This window comes from Silurus meridionalis, chromosome 5, assembly GCF_014805685.1.
Source record: "Silurus meridionalis isolate SWU-2019-XX chromosome 5, ASM1480568v1, whole genome shotgun sequence".
In the NCBI taxonomy this organism is placed as follows: Eukaryota; Metazoa; Chordata; class Actinopteri; order Siluriformes; family Siluridae; genus Silurus; species Silurus meridionalis.
This window is the reverse complement of record NC_060888.1, coordinates 5,022,063-5,046,700: the sequence shown is the minus strand read 5'-3', so window position 1 is coordinate 5,046,700 and position 24,638 is coordinate 5,022,063. Positions and strand designations below refer to the sequence as shown.

Here is a 24,638-nt window from a genome sequence, read left to right as displayed (position 1 = left end):
CTTTATTTTCATGACTATGAAAATTGTAGATTCACACTGAAGGCATCAAAACTATGAATTAACACATGTGGAATTATATACATAACAAAAAAGTGAACTGAAAATGTCATATTGTAGGTTTTTCAAAGTAGGCATCAAGAGAATGCCAAGAGTGTGCAAAGCAGTAATCTAAGCAAAAGGTGGCTACTTTGAAGAACCTACAATATGACATATTTTCAGTTGTTTCACACTTTTTTGTTATGTATATAATTCCACATGTTTTGATGCCTTCAGTGTGACTCTACAATTTTCATAGTCATGAAAATAAAGAAAACTCTTTGAATGAGAAGGTGTGTCCAAACTTTTGGTCTGTACTGTATATCTTTACTTTATCGTATCGTTGGTTATGCTTCAAGATGAGAATCACATCAGCCTCAGTTATGGAGATGCACATCCCTGAACTCTAGTATTGAGGCATAAATAATATATTTATGTGTATCATAATTTATTATTATTATTATTATTATTATTATTATTATTATTATTATTATTATTATTATTATAAGCAGTAGTGGCTTTTTTTCCCTTTAAAACTGTAATGGGATTTCTAGCGCCGCCTGCTAGACAACTTCTGAACTGCACCGACATATTCACTTAGCATTGAGGCAATTAATATATAGATAATGTTATAATAATTGTTATTGTTGTTATTATTACTAAAAGCGGTAATAGTATTTTTATGTATTTTCTTTTAAACCGTATCGGGAATTCCTTCTTCGTATTGTCCGTATTGGGTTTATATTTGGACTGCCTCGCGCCGCCTGCTGGACATCCCTCAAACTGCACCGACATATTCACGTTCATGTGTCTATCATCGAGGCAGTTTAAAAAAAAATTAATAAACTTATCATTTTTAATTGCCAGATATACTTTTTAATAGAAACAGTAGCAATATTATTTTAACAAATGAACGTTAAAAAAGTATAAAATAAAAATAAAAATATATATAGGGAATACCTTTCTTTGGTTGCAATAATTTATTAGAGAATAACGCATATAATAACACTGACCACTAGATGGCGCCAGAGATTTCATTATTTTATATTTTCCCCACATTAGACAATCAGTCTTCAATTCAATACTATTACATTATATTTTATTTGTTTGTCGTTTTTAATAATGCACAATGTCATTATCCAGGGAAATAAATTTTACATAAATAAATCCTTAAAAATACAATGTTCAAAGACACTGGAGACTGCTTTCGCAAATATGAATAATTGTAAAAAAATAATTAAAAAATCAGATTAAAAAACAATTACACATTTCTCTGATCGATGACCCATACATTTATACAAAACAAACTGTAAATCAGTGATGCGATGAAGCTTTCTGGGATCGTTTGTTTAATCATTGTAAGGATAAAAGTGCTTTAGTGCCAGAACTTTGTCAGATAATGAAACTTTCAGACGCAAGAAATTCCTCAGAAAAAACTTTGTGCTTTGAAATGAAAGCTGACAGTTTTGTTCTACTAACATCAATAGAGAAATAAAGTGTAACTGCTAAGAAAAAGATTCATAGCTAATTTATATAGCAGCGATATAAAAACAGGATGCTTTCGGGTGTGGAAGCATTCAATCTTTCCTCCAATTGAACTAGGAAACCCAAACCTGTTCCATCACCTGTGCATAAAACCAGCTACATGAACATCTACATGAGTTGGAGTGAAAGATCTTGAGTGCCCTGCTATTGAGTTCTGACCACAACCCTATTGAAAACCTATGGGATGAATTGGAACACTGACTGCACAAATCTCACAAATCTCCTCAAGCACACTCTAAAATCTAGTGAAACATCGTCCGAGTAGAGTGGAAGTTATTATAACTGCAGACAAGTATAAATGTGGAACAGGATGTTAAAGAAGCACATACAAATCTTATACTCAGGTGTCCATAAACTTTCGTCCATATAGTGAAGGTCAGTATGTTTATAATGAACATGTAGGTAAAATATATTATATAGAAATAATCTTAAGGTGCTGTAATTTCATTAAAGACTGTAACAAAGGAAAATGAGTGTTACATTATGTTATATTAATAATGTTCACATTATTAGAACATTATTAATGTTATAATGTTATATTTGGCGTGTTTATTTAATACATATATTTTCCAATAGATCAAAATAATTAATGGTCACATTTGATAAATGTATAAAGGTATAATTTGTTTTGGGAAACTGTGTTGTTTTAAGACTACTTCATTAACATTTATTGTGTATCTTTGTAAATATTACAGTATATAAAGCAGTGGTGATCAAGAAGTTAGTGTGCAAAACAATGGTTTTGGTTCAATTCAATAACATTTTATTTGGCTAGTATTTTAAACAATGGACACTCTCCCAATGCAGCCTTACAGATATAAATAGATTAGGAATATACATTCTAATAGTCCGATATTTCTGCTAATAGTCTCCATTACTTCATCCCTACTGTGCGAGCCAGTGGTGACAGTGGCAGGAAAAACTCCCTAATATGATGCAAGGAAGAAACATTGAGAGGAACCAGGCTCAAAAGGGAACTTATTATCTGGGTGAGAGATTTTTAAAATGTTTATTAATAGCAAGTTGAGCTTTAGTACCTGCTTTGACTGATCATTGCATCCCAGCTACACATTTCAGTCTGAAGGGATTGAGACGAGTAAAAGTCTGATCCCCATAAACAGTGGGTTCAAGACTTAAATTCACATATAATTCATTTTTCTGTAGTGAGTCAGTGAGTAATTCACTAAATAATCAATAATTTTAAGTGAATAATCAAATAAATATTCCATGTAAAGGTGCTATATTTTAGGGGGGTAGAATAGGGAACCATGTTCACAGTAGTAATCTTTTATGCTTGAGGCTTTAATTAGGCTTTAATGGCGGATTGGTTGGTGTTGGAGGTAATGAATGGTTTTGTGTCCCTGGAAATCAAAGGCCACAAGGGAGAGCTGTGCGTTGTTTAGACTAGTCCGCTAGCTGTGCAGATGTTGACTGGGCGTCTCTGAGAGGCTTGGGCGAAGGCTTTTGAGATGTGCTGCCTGTGGTGTGTAATCATGTTACACCAGGTGTGTGTGTGGGAAGGTTGGAGAAGAAGGGTTAGCGGGAATAAGTTTTGAAATGATGATATGACATTTTTTTATAGTATGGTACCAGGGAGTGGTATTTTCTTACATCAACAATAAAAAAACAAGCTGTTTCTCCTTTGACAGCTTCTTCACAACATCCAAAAACACACGATCAACAATCAACTGCAAAAGTTATATCTTTTACTTAATAAAACCAGTTGGAATTCTTGCACTGTTCAAGACTCTGTGTCTATTTTTGCAATTTATGAATGCAGACCTGAAAGCAAACAATTTTTTTTATCCTCTAAGAGAAAGTGAGTGTCAACAAAAAAACGATATCATACCTTAACACAAGCCACTGTTATTTCTGCCAATTGATTTCATTTGGATGTTCCTGATTGTGAAACGAGACAATGGTTATAAAGCACCACTTTGCACCTGGAGCTTCAGCCATGCTTATTCATTCAGCAAAGGACTTTTCCTTCCAGCGCTACTAAAGTTTAAAAGCACCATAGGGTCTGATGGCAAAAACATGACACTCACAGGAACAACATTCAGAGATGCGTGTTCATACATCCTAGTTCAGGAATATCACTTTAAAGGAATGAACATGTCAAGGCAATTATTAGTTTTAGTATCAGTTATACACCAATCAGCCATGATATTAAAACCATCTGCATAATATTGTGTAGTTCCCCTTTGTGCAGCCAAAACAGCTGTCCAGGCTCGGCCTGGACTCAACAAGACCTCTGAAGGTGCTGTGGTGTCTGGTACTAAGATGTTAACAACATGTCTTTTAAGTCCTGTAAACTGTAAGTTGGGGCCTCCATGGATTCGACTTGTTTGTCTTAAACATCCCACAGATGCTCAACTGGATTGAGATCTGAGGAACTTGGAGGCCGACACCTTGAACTCATCTTGAACTTTTCTTAAACCATTAGAAAATCTTGTCACCATGAAGCGGTGTATTTGGTCTGTTCAAGTAGGTGGTACGTGTCAAAGTAACAGTCACAGGAACCCAGGTTTGCCAGTAAAAGTTTTTCCAAAGCATCCCACTGCCTCCACTGAATTAAATAGTACATCCTGAATCCATCACAGCCAAATAAGCAATGCACATTCACCAGGCTGTCCATGTAAAATTATTTTTATCTTTAACAGACCAGGCCACTTTTTTCCACTGCTTTATTGTCCAGTTGTAATTTTCCTCTGAGCATTTGCTGATAGACAGCGGGCACTCTGGCTGGTCTGAGCTACACAGCCCCAAATGTAAAGTGCCGTGCTGCACTGTGTGTTCTGACACCTTTCTTTTCTAGTCATAATTAGTTTTCTCTCTCCAGTGTTCTGTATTGTTGAATGATTTATGATCAAACTCTTGACGTCACCCAAATGAGGATGGGTTCCCCTTTTGAGTCTGGTTCCTCTCAAGGTTTCTTCCTCATAACCTCTAAGGGAGTTTTTCTTGTTACAGTCGCCACGCTGCTCATCAGGGATAAATGCACACCATTCACCTTGACTGTTGATTTCTGTAAAGCTGCTTTGATACAATGTCTATTGTGAAAAGCGCTATAGAAATAAACTTGACTTGACTTGACTTGAATTAAAATGTTTAGCTATTAGTGCAACATGAGCTCAACTGTTGCATTAGACCAGACGGCCTAGCCTTCGATTCCTGTGATCTTGTTACTGGTTGAACAGTTGTCCTTTCTTAGACCATTTTTGATAAATACTAATCACTGCATGCTTGGAAAACCTGAAAACCTGACCTTTTGGAAATGCTCCGACCTCCGTCATCATTTGGGCCTTGTCAAAGTCACTCAGGTCCATACCCTTAGGACCATTTTTTTGCTTGCAACAGATCAACTTTAAGAACTGACTGTTCACTTGTTGTCTATATATTCCTGTCTGTATGTTATTCACTTTACATTTTAATGGTTGATTGTTTACATATATGCAGTTTAGTAAGTATGTTAACATATTTTTATTTTTAATTCATTTTTTCTATATATTTCAGATGAACTGTAATTAACAATGCTGAAGTGCAATGGATCTAGCTAGTTTCTACATTCGAGGTTTATGTATCAAATATTTTAGCTCCGCCCCTAGTATGAACACCAGCCGTGCTATTTTCCTTAAAAGGCAATGGCCAAGGAAATAGTTTTAAAGAGGTAGGTATAACAGGGTTTTGTTGAAAGGGCACTTTTAAGGAGAAGTGATAGGTGGCACTGAGCTCTAAAAAAAAAAAATTTCATTGTCAATTATTCATCCAAAAAAACTTTCCGGTTGTTTTTACACAAACTTATAAGCTGTAATGAATGCAGTAGCTCACGCAGTGCTCGGTTTTAGGAAACAACTCCACATTTATTTCAAGGAGAAAATGATTAAATACATCATATATACAACATTTCAAAGGTTGTTGAGGGAACAAAACAATACTGTAATAATAATAGAAGATTACATAACGGAGACTGGCAAACTAATAATGTAAAGGGACTCATCCTAATTGACCCGGTATAAGATTTCAGTCTTATTGGGCTTATTTAAAGTGTACTAGTGGAGGGCACTGTTGGTCAAATCATTCCACAACTGAAGTACTTTTGTCTCAGTGCTGTTGTGAAATGTAGATACTAACAAAAAAACTCAATTAAAAAAAATCTGTAATTATAATGTCTGCAAATTATGCGATAATTCGTTAATATAAAAAAAAGGGGTTCTTTGGAAGCTGAATGCAGAATTTATCCCGGCTAAACCTGTATGTTAGGCCACCGCTCGCTGTGACCTCTGACCTCTTTAGGAATTACATAGCACTGCTTTGCAACTCAAAGTGGCTCTGGACAGTGTCAGGGCGTGTGTGCGTGTGTATATGTGCTTGTGTGTGTGTGTGTGTGTGCCAGCACTGAAATGGGCATCACTGATGCACCAGGCAGTTATATGGTGTGCACTCGGCCTGTTCCTCTAGTTCGGGGCATGGGGTGCCGCTGTTAGCAGGTTTCAGAAGGATGTAGCGTGTACGATAGCGCACTCCTCCTCTGGAGCACGGCCCCAAGCACAGCCCCCAGGATGACCACATGGAGACCTCGCAGTCCAGCGGCGTCTCTGCAACAACACACAGTAGAAATGTCACAAAGTAGCTTTGTACACAAAACAGGATAAAAACTATGTGATGACATAGGGAAGAAACCATACGTAAAAGCAGACCCAAAAATCGCCACGTGTTCTGGGTGACGCCAGATGATGATACAGAAATAAAGTTCTGTACTAGCACCATAGCCTTCATGATTAAGGTTCTAGGCAGTTCTTAAGTCTTCGGTATCCAGGTAAGATTTCCTGAAGCAAGTGTTTAAACTGTAAACAGGCAGTGAATGAAATACTCTGGCAACAAAATGACCATTTGGAAAATCCCAGATGGTCTGTATTACAGTAACCTCATCAGCCAATTAACTAATTCAAATTAACTCCATGGATTAAAGAAAAAGATTCCCGTGAGCTAAACAACGGGTTTAAAACAAGCCAAACAAGAGTCAACACAATTTAGTTTGTGCTGACTCGACGACTCTTCCAAACCCGCAAAACAAATTCCAAATGTTTGCTGATGATTCTCTACAGAACCATAATTGGAGGGGCAATTTCACGCAATTGTCCACTTACCATAAATGTAGTTAAAGGTATTTTCGATGTATAAATATTGCTCGTATTGCACTGGAGTTATGAGATAAACGCCCATAATGAGTAGCAGCACCCAAAATCTTTTCTGTGATGAATTAACTCATGGCTGTTTAATGCTGGGGATGCCATTTACTGGCATGGTTTGAGCCAACTTGCTTAATACGTGGAAAACGAATCAATTCTGGTGAGAGTGATCTCTTTTAGAATGTCTCCACCCCGATCCACAGGGCACAAAGTGCACGGGCAAGTCTGTGGGTCATTACTGAAGAAATGGATGTGGTTTGGAGTAACTGTGTAATGAGTGAATGATTTAGATGCTTCAATTTAAAAGGTGAATATTAAATGAATTAAAGCAGCAGTCATGAATCAATTAGGTTTAAAGAAATGGCAGAAAACTGGTGTGTAAATCATAATTCATATTTACAAATTGATATGTAAATAGGTTAGCAAGAGAAAGAAAGAAAGAAAGAAAGAAAGAAAGAAAGAAAGAAAGAAAGAAAGAAAAAAAGAAAGAAAGTCACATATTCAGTACATTACAGCATAGTGAAATTCTTTCCTCGCCTATCCCAGCGATGTTAGGAAGCTGGGGTCAAAAACCAGTGTTAGCAATGATACAGCACCCCTGGAGCAGATCAGGTTAAGGGCTTTGCTCAAGGGCCCAAAAAAAATATATCATGGGGATGATATTAAGAGGCGATATCATGGGAAAACCTATATTTTAAACACCTTTATTTTAAACACTGATGATACTGATGATGGTACTGATGATTTTAAATGTTTGGCTAGAACTAGTTTCTTGACATGCTGCACTTTGAACAAATTCTTAACAGTTCTTCAGATAGTCCTTGGCCTCTAAGTTTCTTGGACTACTGTTTTCCCAGATGTATACACTAAAGTGACAAGATTTTTAAGAAGTCTGTATTGTAAGTAATTTATTTTCAATCTAAACTGATCCAGTAATGGTGATGTGTATGTGTGTGTGTAAATAATTTACCCGTATATAGTGATGCTTTGCTGAGTTGAGGGAGGATGTGATTGGACACGTGGTTGTGCTGACGGATGGGCGAGCGAGGTTGTTTCTTCAGCCAAATGGTAGCTAGTGGTGGAAGCTCAGACAGCCTCGGGTAGTAAAATGAGTTTGCAGGATGATTCGGTTTCTGTGACTTGATCTGTATGATAAAAAGAAGCAACAAAAACACACTATGAACCTGTGAAAGTACAGCTGAACACATTTCTTTTTATCATTCGTTTATCCATTCATTCGTTAACCTCTTTATTAATGGCCTATCCTGGGAACACTTGTCTGAGGCAACCCCTCCTGGGAGTGTAGTTTATCACAGGGCACCTGAGGCAATTAAGATTTGCCAATTCAATCACCAGTTTTTGGTAACAAAGAGGAAACCACAGAACCGTTAAGTAAAAATATGTAAAACTCTAAATGAACAGTTACATTAAATGTTACAAGACCAGAATAACAAACATTCTCTGATCGTGAACTCAAACCGAACTAGACTCACAAACACAACAAGCGCCAATCAACCATGTGTACAACATGATGGTTTGCATTCCCTGTAATGTTATTTAATACATTTTCAAGCTTAATTGGTTTTTTTATAATGCTAGCATAAGGTCTAACAGAGATAAGGTTAGGATTCCATTATGAGTCTGGGTAATGGATTGCTCTTTATAGAGATTGAAATCTACATCCAACTTTATTTATGACCACATATTGTTCAAAGTGTATATATATATATATATATATATATATATATATATATATATATATATATATATATATATATATATTTGTGATAAAAAAATGTATTTCAGCAAACTATATTTTCAATTTTTTACAATAAAAAAAACTGCAATCCATAATGTTTATGAATCTGGCATACAGAAGTTATATTATACTATGCGTTTTGAAATAAAGAAATGCATGTAAGCTACATTGCATTCAGGGCTGACAAAAATATACTCTTTGCAATTTTACTGTTCTTGCTGCTCAGTAAAACACTGGTCTATACTTATGCAAAGGTGTTATTTAAAATAAGCTTTGGTTTTGTTGCACTTTGCGCAATAACTGCACCCAAAATACCTTTCCTGCATTTTGAATACTATGTGCTCCCTTTTAAAGCTAGACTGCACTAGAATTGGTGTAATTAATATTTATTTCTCAGTCTGGTGTCCCAACTGTCTTACCATTGAAATGTTCTCAGGGGGCATCGTGGGAAAATTGGGTGAGGAGAACGTGAACCCACTGTCCGTCCCAGCATCAAACGGGTGTAGGTCTAAAGTCACTTCATCTTTCCATTGCCCTGCTTCACACAAGTTTAGGCTGTCCACTCCGACAAACCAATCAGGGCTGGGAATCACTTTTACCATCAAGGAGAGCTGTGTGAGAGAATGCAACATGATCAGAGACAGACACACAGACAGTACAGCTTTCCTTCTGGCAATATACTTTCCATCCTGAAAATGCTCTTGCTATGTTAGAGCAATTAACTTCATAATTCACAGCTGAAATGTCTCTTTAAGGTCATTCCCAATAGTTTCCATTCGTTCCTGTGTTTGTTAGGCTGCAGATATTTTTTCTCCTTTAAATGGTGATGAATGTTTCCTGTTGGGTTATGACCTAATACAGGAAAAGCCCTCAGTCAGAGCACATGCACACACTCTTTATATCGCTTACTCAAACAAGCTCCAGAGGAACGAGTCTATCTGAAGATTAAAGCAAAAGTTCTGATGTAGCCAAAGTTGGATCATGATGCCTAGATTGCAACCAAATGGACAGACATTACTGCTTAATTCTGGAACCGTTACTGAAATCAAAACGGTATCAACTCATGAGGTAGCTGAGGTTACTCCGAGGCCATGATCAGGCATCAAGTCAAAACCCATAATCTCTGTTATTATTCAAATTTTGTCTTAAATGCCTATTAGATTACTGACGACATTAGGAAAGGCATTAGAATGAAATCGATCTTTCATTTGGCGGTTGTTAATGACGCACACACCAGAGCACAATTTCAACATCTCTTTGATTGAAGAATCTTAGTTGAGGAGCAGTCCATCTGGAGTCAGACTTGTTTTACACTTCCTTCCCATCCACGTCTTCTCTCTCCTGTCTTTTGCCTCCTATTTTCTAGTGCTGCGGCTTTTCCAGGAATGCATCCTGCTATAACAGTTTGGCTGGCACGTAAAGCCAGTGTGGTTACATCTGTCTGCAGCACAGTTCAGCTGATGGACATCGGTCTGTGGCATTGAAATGTGCATGCACACACATATACACACTCACATCTATACACAATCATAAATCCTTGATGCACACTTCCTCAAAAAACTTTCAACAAAACCCTAACCACTAAAACAACCCCTAATTCACCATTACTGAGTAATTTTCAATTCACCTCTGAAATAATATCACCTGACAAAAATTTCTCACAAGGTCTGCATATAAATATTTACCAGCTCGAGATTTTTTTATGTTCCCATTCATCTTAAGTGTTTGTATAATTGTGGTTTATGGGGCTCTCAAAACTAAATCCATCAATTGATATTCCAGCCCTCACCCTGCCATTATGAGGTTGGCCGAGTGAAAGCCAGTCCAGTCACAGATGATGATCTAATATGAGCTTTGTACCAGTTATGCACTAACCTCTGGAGACACTGATACTGTGTGAGTAAGGTAGGTAAGACAGCAAGGTTGGCTAATATAAATGGGCTAGCCAGATAAGTCTTTCAAAGATAAAAAAATCTATATTCCTCACTGTTCATTGGAGTGTGCTTTTGTCTGATTTGGTGTCGGAATCAAACCAGTGAATATGGTGAAAAACAGACTCAATGATCAAGTCAAGTCAGGTCAAGTCAACTCAACTCAACTCAAGTCAAGTCAAGTCAAGAGGTCTCAATGATGGCTGAGTAGAACTGTATAAGCAGAAGAAGTTGGCTGTGGAAGTCCATCTCCTGCTGTTCTTTTAGGCATGTGTATGTCTACCATGTAAGGTCCTGTGACACTGCGGTACCCAGGAACATGAATGACTTTGTGTTGTTCATAAAGTGAACATAGAAGTATAGGGGGTTTCTAAATTTAACTGTCAACACTACTGTTCTGAGAATCCAAGTTGTTGTGACTGCACCAGTCAGACAAATATTTGACCTTGTCTCTGTAAGCAGAAATTCATCACCCTCCTGAACGAGTCCAAAGTGTTGCAGTGTTATCAGGAATTTGGCAGAAGGGTTTGTAGAAATGTAGTAATTTGTATACAGGGATAATCCAACCTCTATGTTTTGATCGTGGTGGATGTGAATTTCCTTAACCTCATCTGGTGCTGTCTGTCTGTCAGGTGGAGTTCGATCAGAGATCTGAGTAGTGTTAAACACCAGATTAAGTCCACAAAAATAATCATAGCAAAGTTCCTTTTTATGGCTAAGGTGTCAGATAGTATTGTGTTTATTGCATCATAGACTGGCCTGTTAACTCATTAGGCAAACTGAAAATGTCTAGCAAGGGGCAGGTATGTGCATCCAATCTCTCAAGGGAGTTCCTGATTAAAGATATTAATAAGACAAGACATACAGCTCTGTGATTTTATTTTCTAAATAATATTTTATGTAGATCATGATTGAGCGTCTGACATGGCAGGCTACTTCACACTGCTCAAGGAGTGTGCTAAAAATCTGTGTAAAGACAAGAGCCAGCTAATGAACACAGAATGTCAGACAGGACCTGGATCTGCCAATTTCCTGAAGTTTTCTTTCAAGATGGCTTGAAAAAGTACCATTTATACAGATCCTCAGTGCAGTTAGAGTGGATATTGTTAAATGTGTGGAGAGATTATTGGAGTGGAGTTATGGGGTACAGGCCTGGATTTGTCAAATGTACATAGAATGGGGTGAGTGGCCTGTAGATGGTGATGTATTTCAAGACTTTCCATGGTGTCTTAGGCTTGTTAACCAAAAGCTGGTTTCTTAGCTTCTCTTAGCAGCTTTGATTGCTTTTGTCAATGTGTTTCTCACCTGATTATACAGCATTTTGTCTCAGTTTCTGTAGGCATGTTCATTGACTTGAAAAACGTGTCTAAATTCTTCTATGAATCACAGTTTGTCATTGTTGTACACACACGCTTTCACAATTATCAAAGCAGGCCTGCAGTTCTAGTTTTGCCTCAGTTGACCAGCTCTTAACAGTCTTGACTACAAGCTTAGCAGATTTTAGTTTGTAAACTAGGTTGTTTAGTCGTTGCCATAACACGTCATCATCTGTAATGACTTTAGAGGAGAAACTAAAAGTAGATTAAGCACACACACTGTTCAATCAAAGTACAAATTACATAAAAGGTCAAAGGAAAGATCTTTAAGTGTGGTAAGGGATTTTTGTTTCAACAAAATGGTTGCAGCATGTTTCGTATTCAGAGGAAACACAGCATAAAATCTGCAGAACATTATGGACTTGAAACTCTTAAAAAATTGAAATCAGCTGTAAGTGTGTGGGTGTGTGTATCAGCTCGCCCCCACGTCATTCTTATGCTCCTCACTGACAAGGAATTGAGAAATTAGATTTTGGCTCCTGTTTAATATTCTAATCAGTTATGGTAAGGGTTCAAACCTATGGAGCATTCAAGTCTCCACACTAACTCTAACTCCAGCACTAAGCTGACTCTTATGTCCTCAGTGACCTGGTCTTCTGATTTCCTGGAAGTATAAAGTAAAACAGAGTTACGATCTGCTGTGTTCTCAATAAGCGCCTATGAAGCGTCAACTGCCAAGTGTGTCAGATGACACATTCCTGCATGCAACAGAGATAATATTGCTGAGCTGAAAGCTAGATGGACAAAGAACAGCTCAAGTGCACTCAACAGGTGTGTATGTCTGTGTGTGTGTGTGTGTGTGTGTGTGTGTGTGTGTGTGTGTGTGTGTGAGCAAGGCGTTGTTAGTTCCTACTCATGTGTCTCCATAATAGCTTCCTAACACACACACACACACACACACACACACACACACACACACACACACACACGGGTATTCCACATCCAGGGCCACCCTAACCTTCCTGGCAAGTCTAAATGTAGCAGTCATCCCGCCGTCAGGTCATGTGACCTGTCGCTGTCACTTAAAACCCAACAGCAATGCCAGACTTGTGCCTAGGAGAAATAGCGTACCTTTATTTGGTGCTCCTCGGTGCTATTTCAAAATGTTGCCTTAGTTATAAAGATATGTAGGCCACCATTTCCCATCATGCTTGTTTTAGCCCTTGCATCCAAACATCCCTTCGAGTTATGACCCATAAGTAGCTATAAGTCACTGGAAAGCCAGAATCAAGCAAAAATAAACAGAGGGAATTTGTTCCATTTTTCAGTTTTGAAGCAGGTCAAAGAGATTGCTCTGATGTGAATAAGAAAAAGGAAAGTTTATTGTTTGGAGGTTCTTCAAATGTAATGGCACTATAGAGACATGCTTTGTCTTTTAGCCTTATTTGGGACAAGTTTGTGTTTTCTTTTTTGTTTAGCTGATGGTTCCAAGATCCAGAATCTGTTGTTTTAACTGTCTATTTAGGAATACATTCTTAGAAATAGGGTTTCTCCAGCTTCCAATATTCTACTCGGAACTTTTTCTGAATGTGAAACCATCTGTTGTTGGGTTCTCCATAGAAACCTTACGACCACCCCCAAACATGAACAGAACTAACTGGAACCTTTGCTTGGTTGCCTGAGAAATCCTGCTATGTTAAAGTAATTCAACTTATATTTGTTCTCTATATTAGTTTGAACATTGTTGTGATGCTATACATGCCACATAAGCAATACATTTAACATGCTGTCATTGGAAAATAATCACCAAAAGAGATGCGTTACTGTTACCACACCTGTGTATCCCGGTCCTATTAGTTTTTTTTTAATACACAAGATGTGTGAAATAAAGTTTGATGTTGTTCAGTACCATGTTATGTTAAGCAAGGTTATTAACACTAAACACAGCTGACCTTTGTATGGTGGAATACACAGAAAAATAACGTCATTAAACAGTATTCTGTAACACTCTAAAAGGAAATTCTATGTACTTTTAAATTGAAGAATTTCCTGTCTAGAAAACTTTCCAGGTAGCAACCATTTTAAAATTAGATCTGTAAACCATTCATATAGAACATTGAAAAACTCTTTTGTCCTTCGAGTATAAACGGATTTGTTATTTTTGTACAAGTTTACAATTAACTGCGACTTGTGACCCAGAAGTGTTAAACAAAATCAATACTTAAATCTGGTAAATTGTTTAAAGTAGCCTTGATGACAGTTTTTTGGCTTCCTCGTAGCATTTTAATGAGGTATCCACCTGGGCTGCTTTTCCACCAGTGCTGAAGAAATATGCACTTATTAGTGTCTTACTTACTTAAAAATAGCTTTTATAGCAACTGAAAATATATTGTTAATATGCCTCATATTTGTCATAGAAATTCAGAATGGGTCTTTCATAATGTATTTCGAATTTCCAATACACAATCAGTCAGTGCTTCCAAATATATATGTTTTGGTTTTATATGTTTTAATGGGATTTTTGTGACATCAATTCGTAACTGCAACATAAATGCAAATTTTTCTATTAGCATCATTTGTCGCATCTATGGATGGGTAAATTGTTCTGAATTAACCTGAATTTATTAACATGTTTGAGTAAACTATTCCTGAATATATTTCCAAAAAAAAAAAAATCACCCCCTGCCCTTAGACTTTTCTTATGTGATTTTACATTAAAGAGTTTTTTCGCTCAGTGACTGGCGAATCTTATCTGTGGTACTCATACATGTGATATAGATGCATTCGTTAAAAAAATACAGATTAAAAATGAAAAATTATGTATGAAGCTCATTGTTAGGGAGTACCATTGGGTTCCTGGGCTGAAGAACAAGCTCAGTGGAACTGTGGCCAACTCCAGATGGGATCCCGGCTGTGCGGTACATGGAGCCAACAACCCTCCTCCTCCTCCCTTCTTTTGCCCCCTTTACCAGCTCAACCGTGACTCCGAGCTCAGCAAAACTCTGCACACCGGGGCTCGCCATTGCCCCTTCCTGCCACAACCGGTAACGCTCATTGTGGGTGACAGCTGGAGGGAGAAAGAGAGTAGAGAACAAATGGGAACCTTCTTTCATCCTGAGAGATGTGTTACAATTCTTGAACAGTGGAACCATTCATAGTCTCAAGAGTTGACAAATCTGGTAAAGTACATGTTAGTGAAAGTTGAGACTGCAGCAAAAAAAAAAAACTTTTTTGGATTTGGATTTTCCATTTCAATTTAAACATTAACTACATTTGTAATCATTTGGCAACCCACAGAGTATTAAAGTTTACAAGCTCCTTACACTCATCGACAGGTTTCACTACTCTTCACCATCCACATACACACACTGACATGCAAGATGTGAATCTACACTTGCACCACCTTAGTGCTACAAAGTTATAAAGTATAGGAGTTAAAACAGAAGAGTCAAAATACGCTTCTTGCAACCGTAAAATCACGTAAAAGCTCAGCATTGATTAGAGTGTATATTCAAGAAAGAAGTAAAAACATACGGCCAAAATGTGAACATAAACACAATCTTGTGCAGATGGCCATGTTACACAGGGATTGTTCCCGTACTTCAGTCTAAACTCTCACCTGGATCCATGACCAGCATTAACACACTTCACAGCCTAAAATAAGCTATTTTCCAGAAGCCCTTATGATTCCATTTTTGGGTTTTTTTTGGTTTCATTCTTATGCACTCGCAAAAACTATTTAGTAGGTTTAAGGTCGCCAGGAAGTGAGTAAAATCTATCCTGTTTAATAAACCGCAAAACTGCACTATCAAAACAGACCTATGGGCTCCTCTGCTTTTCATTACAACCGTCTGAGGGAGCAAAAAACGAGAGCTGATGGTGGCTTTAAAAGTCATTAAGCATATCCTTTATGTCCCACTGCGTGTTATGTAGCTACAAGTCATCGTGGCAGAAATTCAAAGTGGGGTGAGGAAGGGCAGAGAGAGAGGGAAAGTAAGAGTGTGTCAGCAGTGATGACATGGTTCATCCGTCCGCATGCAGCGTCTGACTGGTTTGGCATGAACATGACTAGTCAGAGCCAAGCAGCCCGACCTCAGACATCTCAACCACAAACCCACAGCAATCTTCCCCTCTCTCTCTCGCTCTCTTTCACTACCATCGCTGTCTTTATCTCTAAACTCTCATGCACCTCTATTTATTTTTAATACGCCTATAATTGCAAGCCGGCCGATTATATCATGCGATATGGAGAGCCAGACTGTCGGAGCAGAAACTCCAGTAACCTGGTGTTAGTCTTACAGACGGACGCCCTCTGTCCTCCGGCTGTAAATGTTTTAAATGTCTTGGCAGGATCTGTCCAGCTCTGCATCCTCTCCTGACCTGGAAGCTTGCAAAGTGCAGATGCCTTATGCACAGATTCTTATTATATGGGCACCAGGGAGCTACTTGTCATTAAAGCAAATGGCCATTGCAGACCTCTGGGCTAATGAGGTCATAGATACAATATGTATATCTAAAAGGGCATGAAAGGTTAGCATCTTAGTTTTTTGCTAAACCTCTACTTTAAATACAAGGAACCTGTGGGGTAGCTGGCGTCATCTGGTAGCACTTACTCCCCCTTCTTATGCTCTTCCCTCTCTCTCTCTCTGGCTTTCTGCTTTCCTCATTAGGCTGTCTTACTCCCATATGGAGGAGGTGCTGGGGGGAGGTGTGTGCCACTGGGGTGGGTTAACAGGCCAGCTGTGAGGCTTCAGCACCCTGAATCATCATGCCATGAGGCAGCTCCAACCCTAAACCAAACACTCTGTTGTCTCCCATCCTGCTACCACTTAAAGGCTAACAAAAAGGTTTGTTTCACGTTATTTCTCCTTTTTGAGCTTACCTACAAGCTTGGACCACTGTGCAGGGGGTCGGAACAAAGGGTACTGTTTCGGGAACATCTGAGGACTCCACTGGCCAGTGAACACTAGGATGTAGGAAGCAGGGCCTCGTGCTGTGCACGCTGTCCCATTGGTATCATTTAAAGGGAAGGCTGAGGAGAGGCTCAGTTTCAGAAGCACAATGAGCAGGTGCTGGAACCACTGAGGGATGAGGAGCTCCGAAGGCGTCATCGTCTACAGGAGAGAGACAGTAGAAACTGTTACAGTACCATATGGCAAAAACACTAGTAGACAAATTGCAGGTTTATAATAATGCATTACTGTTTCTATAGCAACAGATAAGTTACAAGGACTTGTACAAAAGATGCTTCCACATAATTGTAAAAGCATTAATGAAATAAAATATATATATAATCACTTATAATCACTGATATGGAGATATTTATTGAACATTCAAGGTGGGAGGCTCCAGGTTCTTCATTAACATGACATGGCTGTTATTTTTGTCAAATTAACTTCAAGAAAGTGATATGGAAAGGATAACTGTTTCTAGCCGCTATAACCGAAATGACAACAGAAACTACAATTTCCACAACATTAAATATAAATAGGAATGAGAAAATAATGGTATCTTAATAAAATTTGCCATTTAAAAATGTTGCCATTTGAGCACTGTTGTATAAAAGCAAAAAACACTTTAGGATGTACTGTTACAGGAACAATACAGTTTGAACAGTAAAAAAAAAAAAGAGAAAACTGCATCACACCTCCCCATCAGAGATATTACACAGAATTATTTTCCTATAATACACTATACTATATAAACACCTGACTTTTCTATTCATATGTGGTTCTGCTCTAAACTGTTACCACAAGGTTGAAGGCACACAATTGTACAGGATCTTTGGATGCAGTGGCATGAGACACAAACTTGTTTCAGCCTGACAAAACCCATGTGCACAAAATTAGATTCATGAAGATATGCTTGGAACATCTCCTGCTATAGAGCTCTGACCTTAACCCTATTGAATACCTTTGGGATGAATTGGAACACTGACTACACCCCAGGCCTCCTCATCTCACCTACATCAGTGCCTGACTTTACTAACAGCCTTGTGTTATGTATTATGTATTTTAAAAGCTTATTTGAGTAGACAGCTATTTAGAATTTAATAACACTGAAAGCAGGGGCCACTTTCCCTAAAACAACAATGGCTAGCATGGCTAGTGCATGCTACACCTGGCTAGCCTACTGGTTACATAATATATGTCAACTAACTTGCACAATTCACAGGATTTAATTGGCTAATAATTAACATAATGGCAGCTAGCTTGCAAATTTAAACAATGTGATAGTATAATAATTAACCTAATGTCCCTCGCTAACAATCCTGGCTGTTGGTTTACACAATATACTGCAGCACGCTGGTTTAATTACTTTATAAAATACTTTACTAGAGAACTAAAAAATGCTAAGCTAATACTTTAGCTAGCAACAGTAGAGGAGTGCTGATAATGCTGTGTTTATAGAACGTAGCTCCATCGCTAAATAAGAATGTGACCTGATTTGTGCTCTACCTCTTTTCCTGTGTAAATAGAACTCATGTGTGATTAGACACTTGGTTAAAAAATGAATAAACACAAATAAAATGCAATAAAGCTTACTTTGCTTTCTTTATCACATCTTTATAAAAATATTTTGAGTGAATATTTTAGAAGCGCTTTTGAATTTTGAATTTATCTGTTTGTTTGATTGAGAAAGGATTAGATTTAGATTTAGCCCAATGTTAAATTTCATTCTGATTTCTTTCCTAAATGTAGTACTGCTTTACGGGATGAAGAAAGTCGAAGATGGCTCTCTAATTCCGCAAGATTTCAAAGAATGAAGATCAAACATTCGAATGCAGTAAGACCCCAAATGAACCGCTCTCTCATTCTGAACAATAGTTCCAAAATAATCTCAGGAGCAAATGTACAATTTGCAGAAAATCCTGTGTGATTACAACCTGAAGACAACGACTGCAAGAAGCGATTTATTTTGGTCACTTGTTAAGCGCTCAAGCAGAGTAAGCTGACTGGATTTATTTGCATCTTGTTTGTCACCTCAGGCCCTAAATGACCGCAAAGATCTGAGGCATGCGTAGGATTTTGTTATGTCGCATTCAATCATGCTCTTGTTTTAGAACGCTACTGAAATATTAGTATTGCTTGTACGATGATTAGCCTAGGCAAGTCATGGTACATAATATGCTTGGCTGCACTTTTCACTGTAGACAAATTCATTTCTTTTAATCATCCACAATCTATTTCATAAACAGGCTTCACGATCCAGTCTTGCAAAAAGTGGGAGTTTGAGCTGCAGAAGGCCAGATGACGAGCTCACTGACTAAGCAGGACAGTAGTAGAGAGTGGTAGATAGTAGAAAGGGTTTCTCTGTCTCATAAATCAGACGGTTTGCCACCCCGACAAGCCCTCTGGCATTTCTCCTGCACACAAACACTCTCACATGTACACACACTTCCTGATTTACTGCCGGCCAACATTTAAATAGCAGAACAAAAGCAAAGGCAACATGACTGGGCTATTTCCATACCCCATTGTGCTTGTATGTGTGTTCTAATGTGCATGAAGTAAAAACATGGCTCTAGAGGCATAGCGCACACTCAAGAGTTCAGGACACGTGCCCTATCTGTCACAACCATTTTATAAAGAGGTAAATGCTTTAAAGGGCACGAGGTCACCAGCACAGACCCAGACACCTGGTCACGCCTGACACCAACCGTCTGATTCCTCATTTTAACTAATCAGTATCAAAGGCTGTGCCCCTTATTCGCCTCCACAAATGTTTCCATTTTATATGCTCGCTTTTAAGCCTTGAGATCATATAAGTTTAAGGGATAAAGCATAGCCGACATTTTCGCTAACATTTATAGCCTACAGGGACAGGGGCAGTAATCCAGGGTGCTGATGGGTACAAGTGACCAGAATAGAAATAAGACACACTAAACTAAGAGGCGATATTGAGTCATCAGGAATGACTAAAACTTACCCTACTTTTAGAGTAAGTCTGGCTTTCTTCATCTTTAACAGAGAAGATTTAACCACAAGCACGACTTCTCAGAAGTGCACTTCCATAAATACTGCAGACGTCGCTCTTACACGTGGAACACGTGTAAAGAATCTGCTCCAGATACTTGTGGAAATTTAAGCGCACACCAATTGGGAATCTTCAAGAACTAAACAGCGATGTTTACCTGGGACTACCTTTCCCGGTCCTCCTCGCTTGCTTTTTAACAAATGTTCTCCCAAATTCTTTGATCAATTCCTGTCTGCTGAATTAAGCCATGCAAGAATCAATGGTGCGATTAATGAAAACAATATGCACATCAGTATCACTGTGTTTAAAATCAGAGACTGTGGTGCTTCATGCAGCTCTGGGGAGCTACAGGAGGTTGAGGCAATGGTGTATTGTAGGTAATGTGTGAAGCAACAAAACTATCTGTATCTGTGTTGTGCATTACCAACTTGATGTGCGATTTCCAAAAATAGAAAATAGAAATGCTACTTCAGAAAATAGCATTCCCGTTCATAACTGGCCAGAACTAAAGATGTACCACTTCCAAGGTTATTTTTTTATTGTTTTCTAATAAATTTAGTTAGAACTATGACCTAAACTATTTACAACCTTCATTTAAATTACAGCAATCCTCACCAGGGTGCTACTAAGGATGACTAAATTTTGAAAAATTGTAAACATTGAAATCTTATTCTTTAGGAAAATAGAAGTTTTGAAATTTTGCCTTAAAAATATGTTTATTTATAAAAGCATGCATAGAGACACTGGGAGAGCAGTAAATTGCTGAAAAGTTCATAATAAAGTTCATAATAAGACCTTTGTAATATGTTTGTCAATTTTTGTACCACATTGGTTATTGATTGGTGGACAAGGGTCTTTTTATCTGGCTAACATTACAGTTATAGAACTAAAGCAATATTTTAGACTAACACAAGTATTATAATAAAAAAATTAATACATTTGTTTATTATTTGTCATATATGCACTTTACTGTGCATATATATCTTAAGAATGCATTTGATGCAAAAAAAAAAAAAAAGAAAATTATTTTCTTACAGTTAGTTTTAATGGCTTTGCTGTGGAAAATCTTCTTTTCTGTACCTTGACCATCTTATTCATGATTTCATGATGAAGAGGGAATAATGCAAGATCAGCAAATATTTGCTGAGTTACTTATATTTGCTGCACTTGGTCATATTAAAAAAATCTCTACTACAGCCCATTAGAGCTCCAAAAAAACCTGTCAATTTTAGTCAATTCTGAATGCAATGAATCCATCTGATTATACAGAATCATAATGGCTTATAATGAAAAATAGGTGTGTTTGAAGCAGGAACTGGAACTACGGGAGATACTGTGCCATTCCCAATGGTAGACTTAATAAAAAAAATAATGAAAACACTACTAATGATAGATCTTTAGCAACACAACACATGGTGCAGTCAGCATGCATATTTAATTGAACACATTAGAAATTTGTAGGCTGGCATTTAATAACAGTTAATGGCAGCTCTGGGAAAATTGCCCCTTTAATGCAATAAAACTTTGGCAATGAATTTTATTTCATTCTGTGTAAATTTGAAACTTGGCAACAGCTAGGTGAAAAAAAAAACAGCCTTTTGTATCTATCTGGTTATTATTATCTGATCTTTATCAATCACATATTAATTTAAACAATCACTTCCATACATGGAGAATGAATGAATTCATACTATTTTGTGTCAGATGTTCTTTAATTCAGGTATCTGGACCCTGCTTGGTATATAGAAGAACACCCACAGCTTTGGCTACCTGATTATTAGAACAGAATTCTGATGTAGGTCAATGTGGACGTGGGTAGAAAATGAAACGTTATTGGAGCTTATAAGACTTGAAAGGACTGCAAAGGGATTTCTGAAGGCGTCCCCCCCTCCCCAAGTCCCCGATCAGGCAAAGAGTTTACAATCCTGCACTGTTTTTACACTTCCCAGGCTATGGATGTCCTACAATGATCAGGCAATAAAATCCACCAACATGGGAGCTATAGGGTGACAACAAGGGAACTGTAGCCAAATCCTGACCTCTTTAACCTCAGTCTAGCAGGAAAAAAAACACTGAAGCCAATTCATTTTTATGAGGGATTTCCAAAAAACGAAACTACAGCCTTAAAAAACTAAAAAAAACAAAACAATGACACCTGTGTCAAATTGTTGTGCATACATAATAAGCAGAGGATGCCATGGCATCTGTCTATGATCATAAAATGCAAAAGATGCCAATATTGTGCAACATGTATGTCCAAGGAAGACCCAAAATAGGAATGAATCAATCAAACTAGTTCATGGAACAATAAATTCATATCGAGGAATCTTTCAAACCTTGGCCAAAGAAAATGTTCAATCTCGGCCAAATCTGAGTCTTGACCTCATATGAACTGAAATTCCGATCTGAGACAAGCCGTTCAAACGAGACGTTCTACAAAACACATGAAATTTTGTAAACACCTCTTGTTTTATGCACCATACTGACCGGCAGCTGAAGAAAACGCATGGCTGAAGGTTGTTGCCCATAAAAGTGCTTCCACTAGTTACTAAATTAAAGGGTTCACCAGCCTTAATTGTTTAAGCTAGGGTTTTTTCAGCACTGTAAATATTTTGCCATGGAATTTATACGTTTATTTCCCCTCGCTAAAGACCCATCACTGAGGTCACAAGAATCCGAGCAAAAATGTAGACAATTCCAAAAGCTTTCACAAATTTTTTCACACTGACCTAAAGCAAACGGACCGTTATTTGCCCTCATGAGAAGACACACATGCAGCCTCAAACATCATCTCTGTCTTTCAGACAGCTTCTCTTTTCACCAAGCACGAACCAGACGCAATAAAACCAGGCGAGGAGGAGAAGCGCCAAAGAAAAGTGCTTGCGGGTTGTTAGTTAGCACGTAAAGTAAAGAAGGCACAAGTTGGAGTGAGTGCAATTAGAAAACTATGAAGCGTATGTATCACAGCTACAGGTAAAAAAGGAAATCAATCATAAGACCATATGTAAACACACAGTGGTGTGATGAAAAGCATTAGAAAACTTGAACAAGAATGTGGGTTAAAAAGGTAAATAAGACAAGAAGAGAGAGATGCAAGGAAGAAGGAATGGAAGGAAGGATGAAAGGAAGGAGAGTTTGTAAATGGTCAAGGAGAAAGCATGTGTTAAAGCATTCAGGAAAAGGGCACTAGACTTCAGAAAGAGGGAGAGAGAGAAGTAAAGAGGAGACAGCGAAGCAAAGCTTTCACCTTGGTTACAGCAGACAGTATGGGTGCTCGAGTCTCACATACTCTCTCACACACACAGACACACACACACACACACACACACACACACACACACACACACACACACACAGAGGTGGATCTAGGGATGCCTGTGTGCTCCACACTGGACCTCATGCTCACCTGGTCTAGAAGAGGATACAGCAGCACCGAAATGGAGATGTGCAGCACAGAGTAGGTCTCTCACTCTTCTCTCCACTGTCTCTCTTTTTGTCTCACTCTCCCCTCCTCTCTTTTTCTTACTCTCTCCCTCTCTCTCTTTCTCTTTTCCCTCCCCTTCTACACCCCCCTTTACCTCTCCTTGTATGGATACACACAGCACACACAGCACACACACATACACACCTTCCCATAATGGTGTGTGTCCCCCACCACCACCCAGTTTCTCTCTTTCCATTTCCAGCCATCCAAAAATTCCCATCTCTTTACTATTAAATATAAACTCCCTCACTTCCAGTGCATTTAATTACCCATTAAGGTGGATTCCTCATGATCAGGCTGAAAAGATAATTGTGCATCATTAAGGTTGCTTTAAAACACATGCCATAACAGTAATAATAAAAATGCCAACGAGCCTAACAAGGAGGGAGAATTGGTAATTATGTCAACATGGTCACCCAAATGATCCCTTTATGCATTCAGGGTATATAAATAATGCCCCCAGTGTTCCCAAATTCTGTCAATAAAATGTGTAAAAAGCGTTGAAAAATAATAAATAGAATAATAGGCACAGGGTGAAAAAGTCGGTTTTAAATCCCCAAATTGGTTTTTATACAGTTTTACAACACAGTATTTCTGGATTACGAACACTTTTCCAAATGTTAAAATTCTCAAACAAAATGAAAAATGTTCAGCATTTACTGTAAGTCCACTTCGCTTTTAAATCATTGGTTGGGTTGAATTATTTCACAGATTCGCAAATATACAGAAAGCACATTTAGTCAAGGTCAAATAATTTCTGTCAAATTTTGTATTTCACTTTCAGTCAATAGTTCTGGAAATGTGTGTGCCTGCTTTCAAAGTGACACCATGAGACAGTGTCATAATACCACTGGAAATAAAGAGACAGGAATGAGATTTGTTCTCCTCAGAAAAATCTGATTATTTGGACGACTCCTGCTGATCATGTGACTTGTAGAATATTCCAAATATTTCATAGGGGTGAATGAGTTCAGATTACAGGGTTGCATGAATGCTGAGACTTTTTTTTTTTTTTTTGCTATAATGAACTATAATAAGTAAAATTCATGACTTAAATAGAAATGAATTTACAAAAGAATGCAATAGTAACAAGATTCCGGACCGAATTCATGATTGGATTTGAAGGTGAAGTTCAAGATCATAAAAAAAAAAAAAAAACTATCTGTGAAACAATGAGTTAAAGATTTATGCCTGAATTTACAAAAATCCTATCAATTAATTGTTTTGTGAGAATGTTTCTTAACAGCTTATTCCCCCTGGAAAGCCATTATAAGTGAACAGTTTTTTTGGCATCCTTTTTTCTTGATACAAATTTTTTTAATGGTATGCATTATTTTAAAGAGTTCACAAGTTCCTCCTGAGAAGAACGACAGTGTGTGTACTGTTCATTGTGTAGTA

The 24,638-nt window shown here is 37.8% G+C and overlaps 1 protein-coding gene across 1 annotated transcript; it reads right to left on the bottom strand.

Moving 5' to 3' along the window:
* Window positions 1–5,425: 5,425 nt before the first annotated feature.
* spon2a (spondin 2a, extracellular matrix protein) lies at window positions 5,426–23,246 on the bottom strand. Its single transcript, XM_046848882.1, has 6 exons — window positions 23,163–23,246; window positions 16,662–16,893; window positions 14,626–14,846; window positions 8,952–9,143; window positions 7,744–7,918; window positions 5,426–6,179 (listed from the first exon to the last, which is right to left on the bottom strand). Exons 2-6 carry the CDS (start codon window positions 16,888–16,890, stop codon window positions 5,992–5,994), a joined length of 1,005 nt encoding a protein of 334 aa, XP_046704838.1. The 5' UTR covers window positions 16,891–16,893; window positions 23,163–23,246; the 3' UTR covers window positions 5,426–5,991.
* Between the last annotated feature and the right edge of the window lie 1,392 nt (window positions 23,247–24,638).

What these genes read in the sequence shown, in the direction of transcription:
- spon2a (XM_046848882.1), bottom strand. Translation starts at nt 16,890, where the DNA reads ATGACGCCTTCGGAGCTCCTCATCCCTCAGTGGTTCCAGCACCTGCTC. An exon ending in TTCAGCCCAGGAACCCAATG is followed by an intron (nt 9,144 to 14,625) that starts GTACTCCCTAAC and finishes TCTCTCACACAG; the next exon opens with CTCTCCTTGATGGTAAAAGT. An exon ending in CCCCTGAGAACATTTCAATG is followed by an intron (nt 7,919 to 8,951) that starts GTAAGACAGTTG and finishes TTTATCATACAG; the next exon opens with ATCAAGTCACAGAAACCGAA.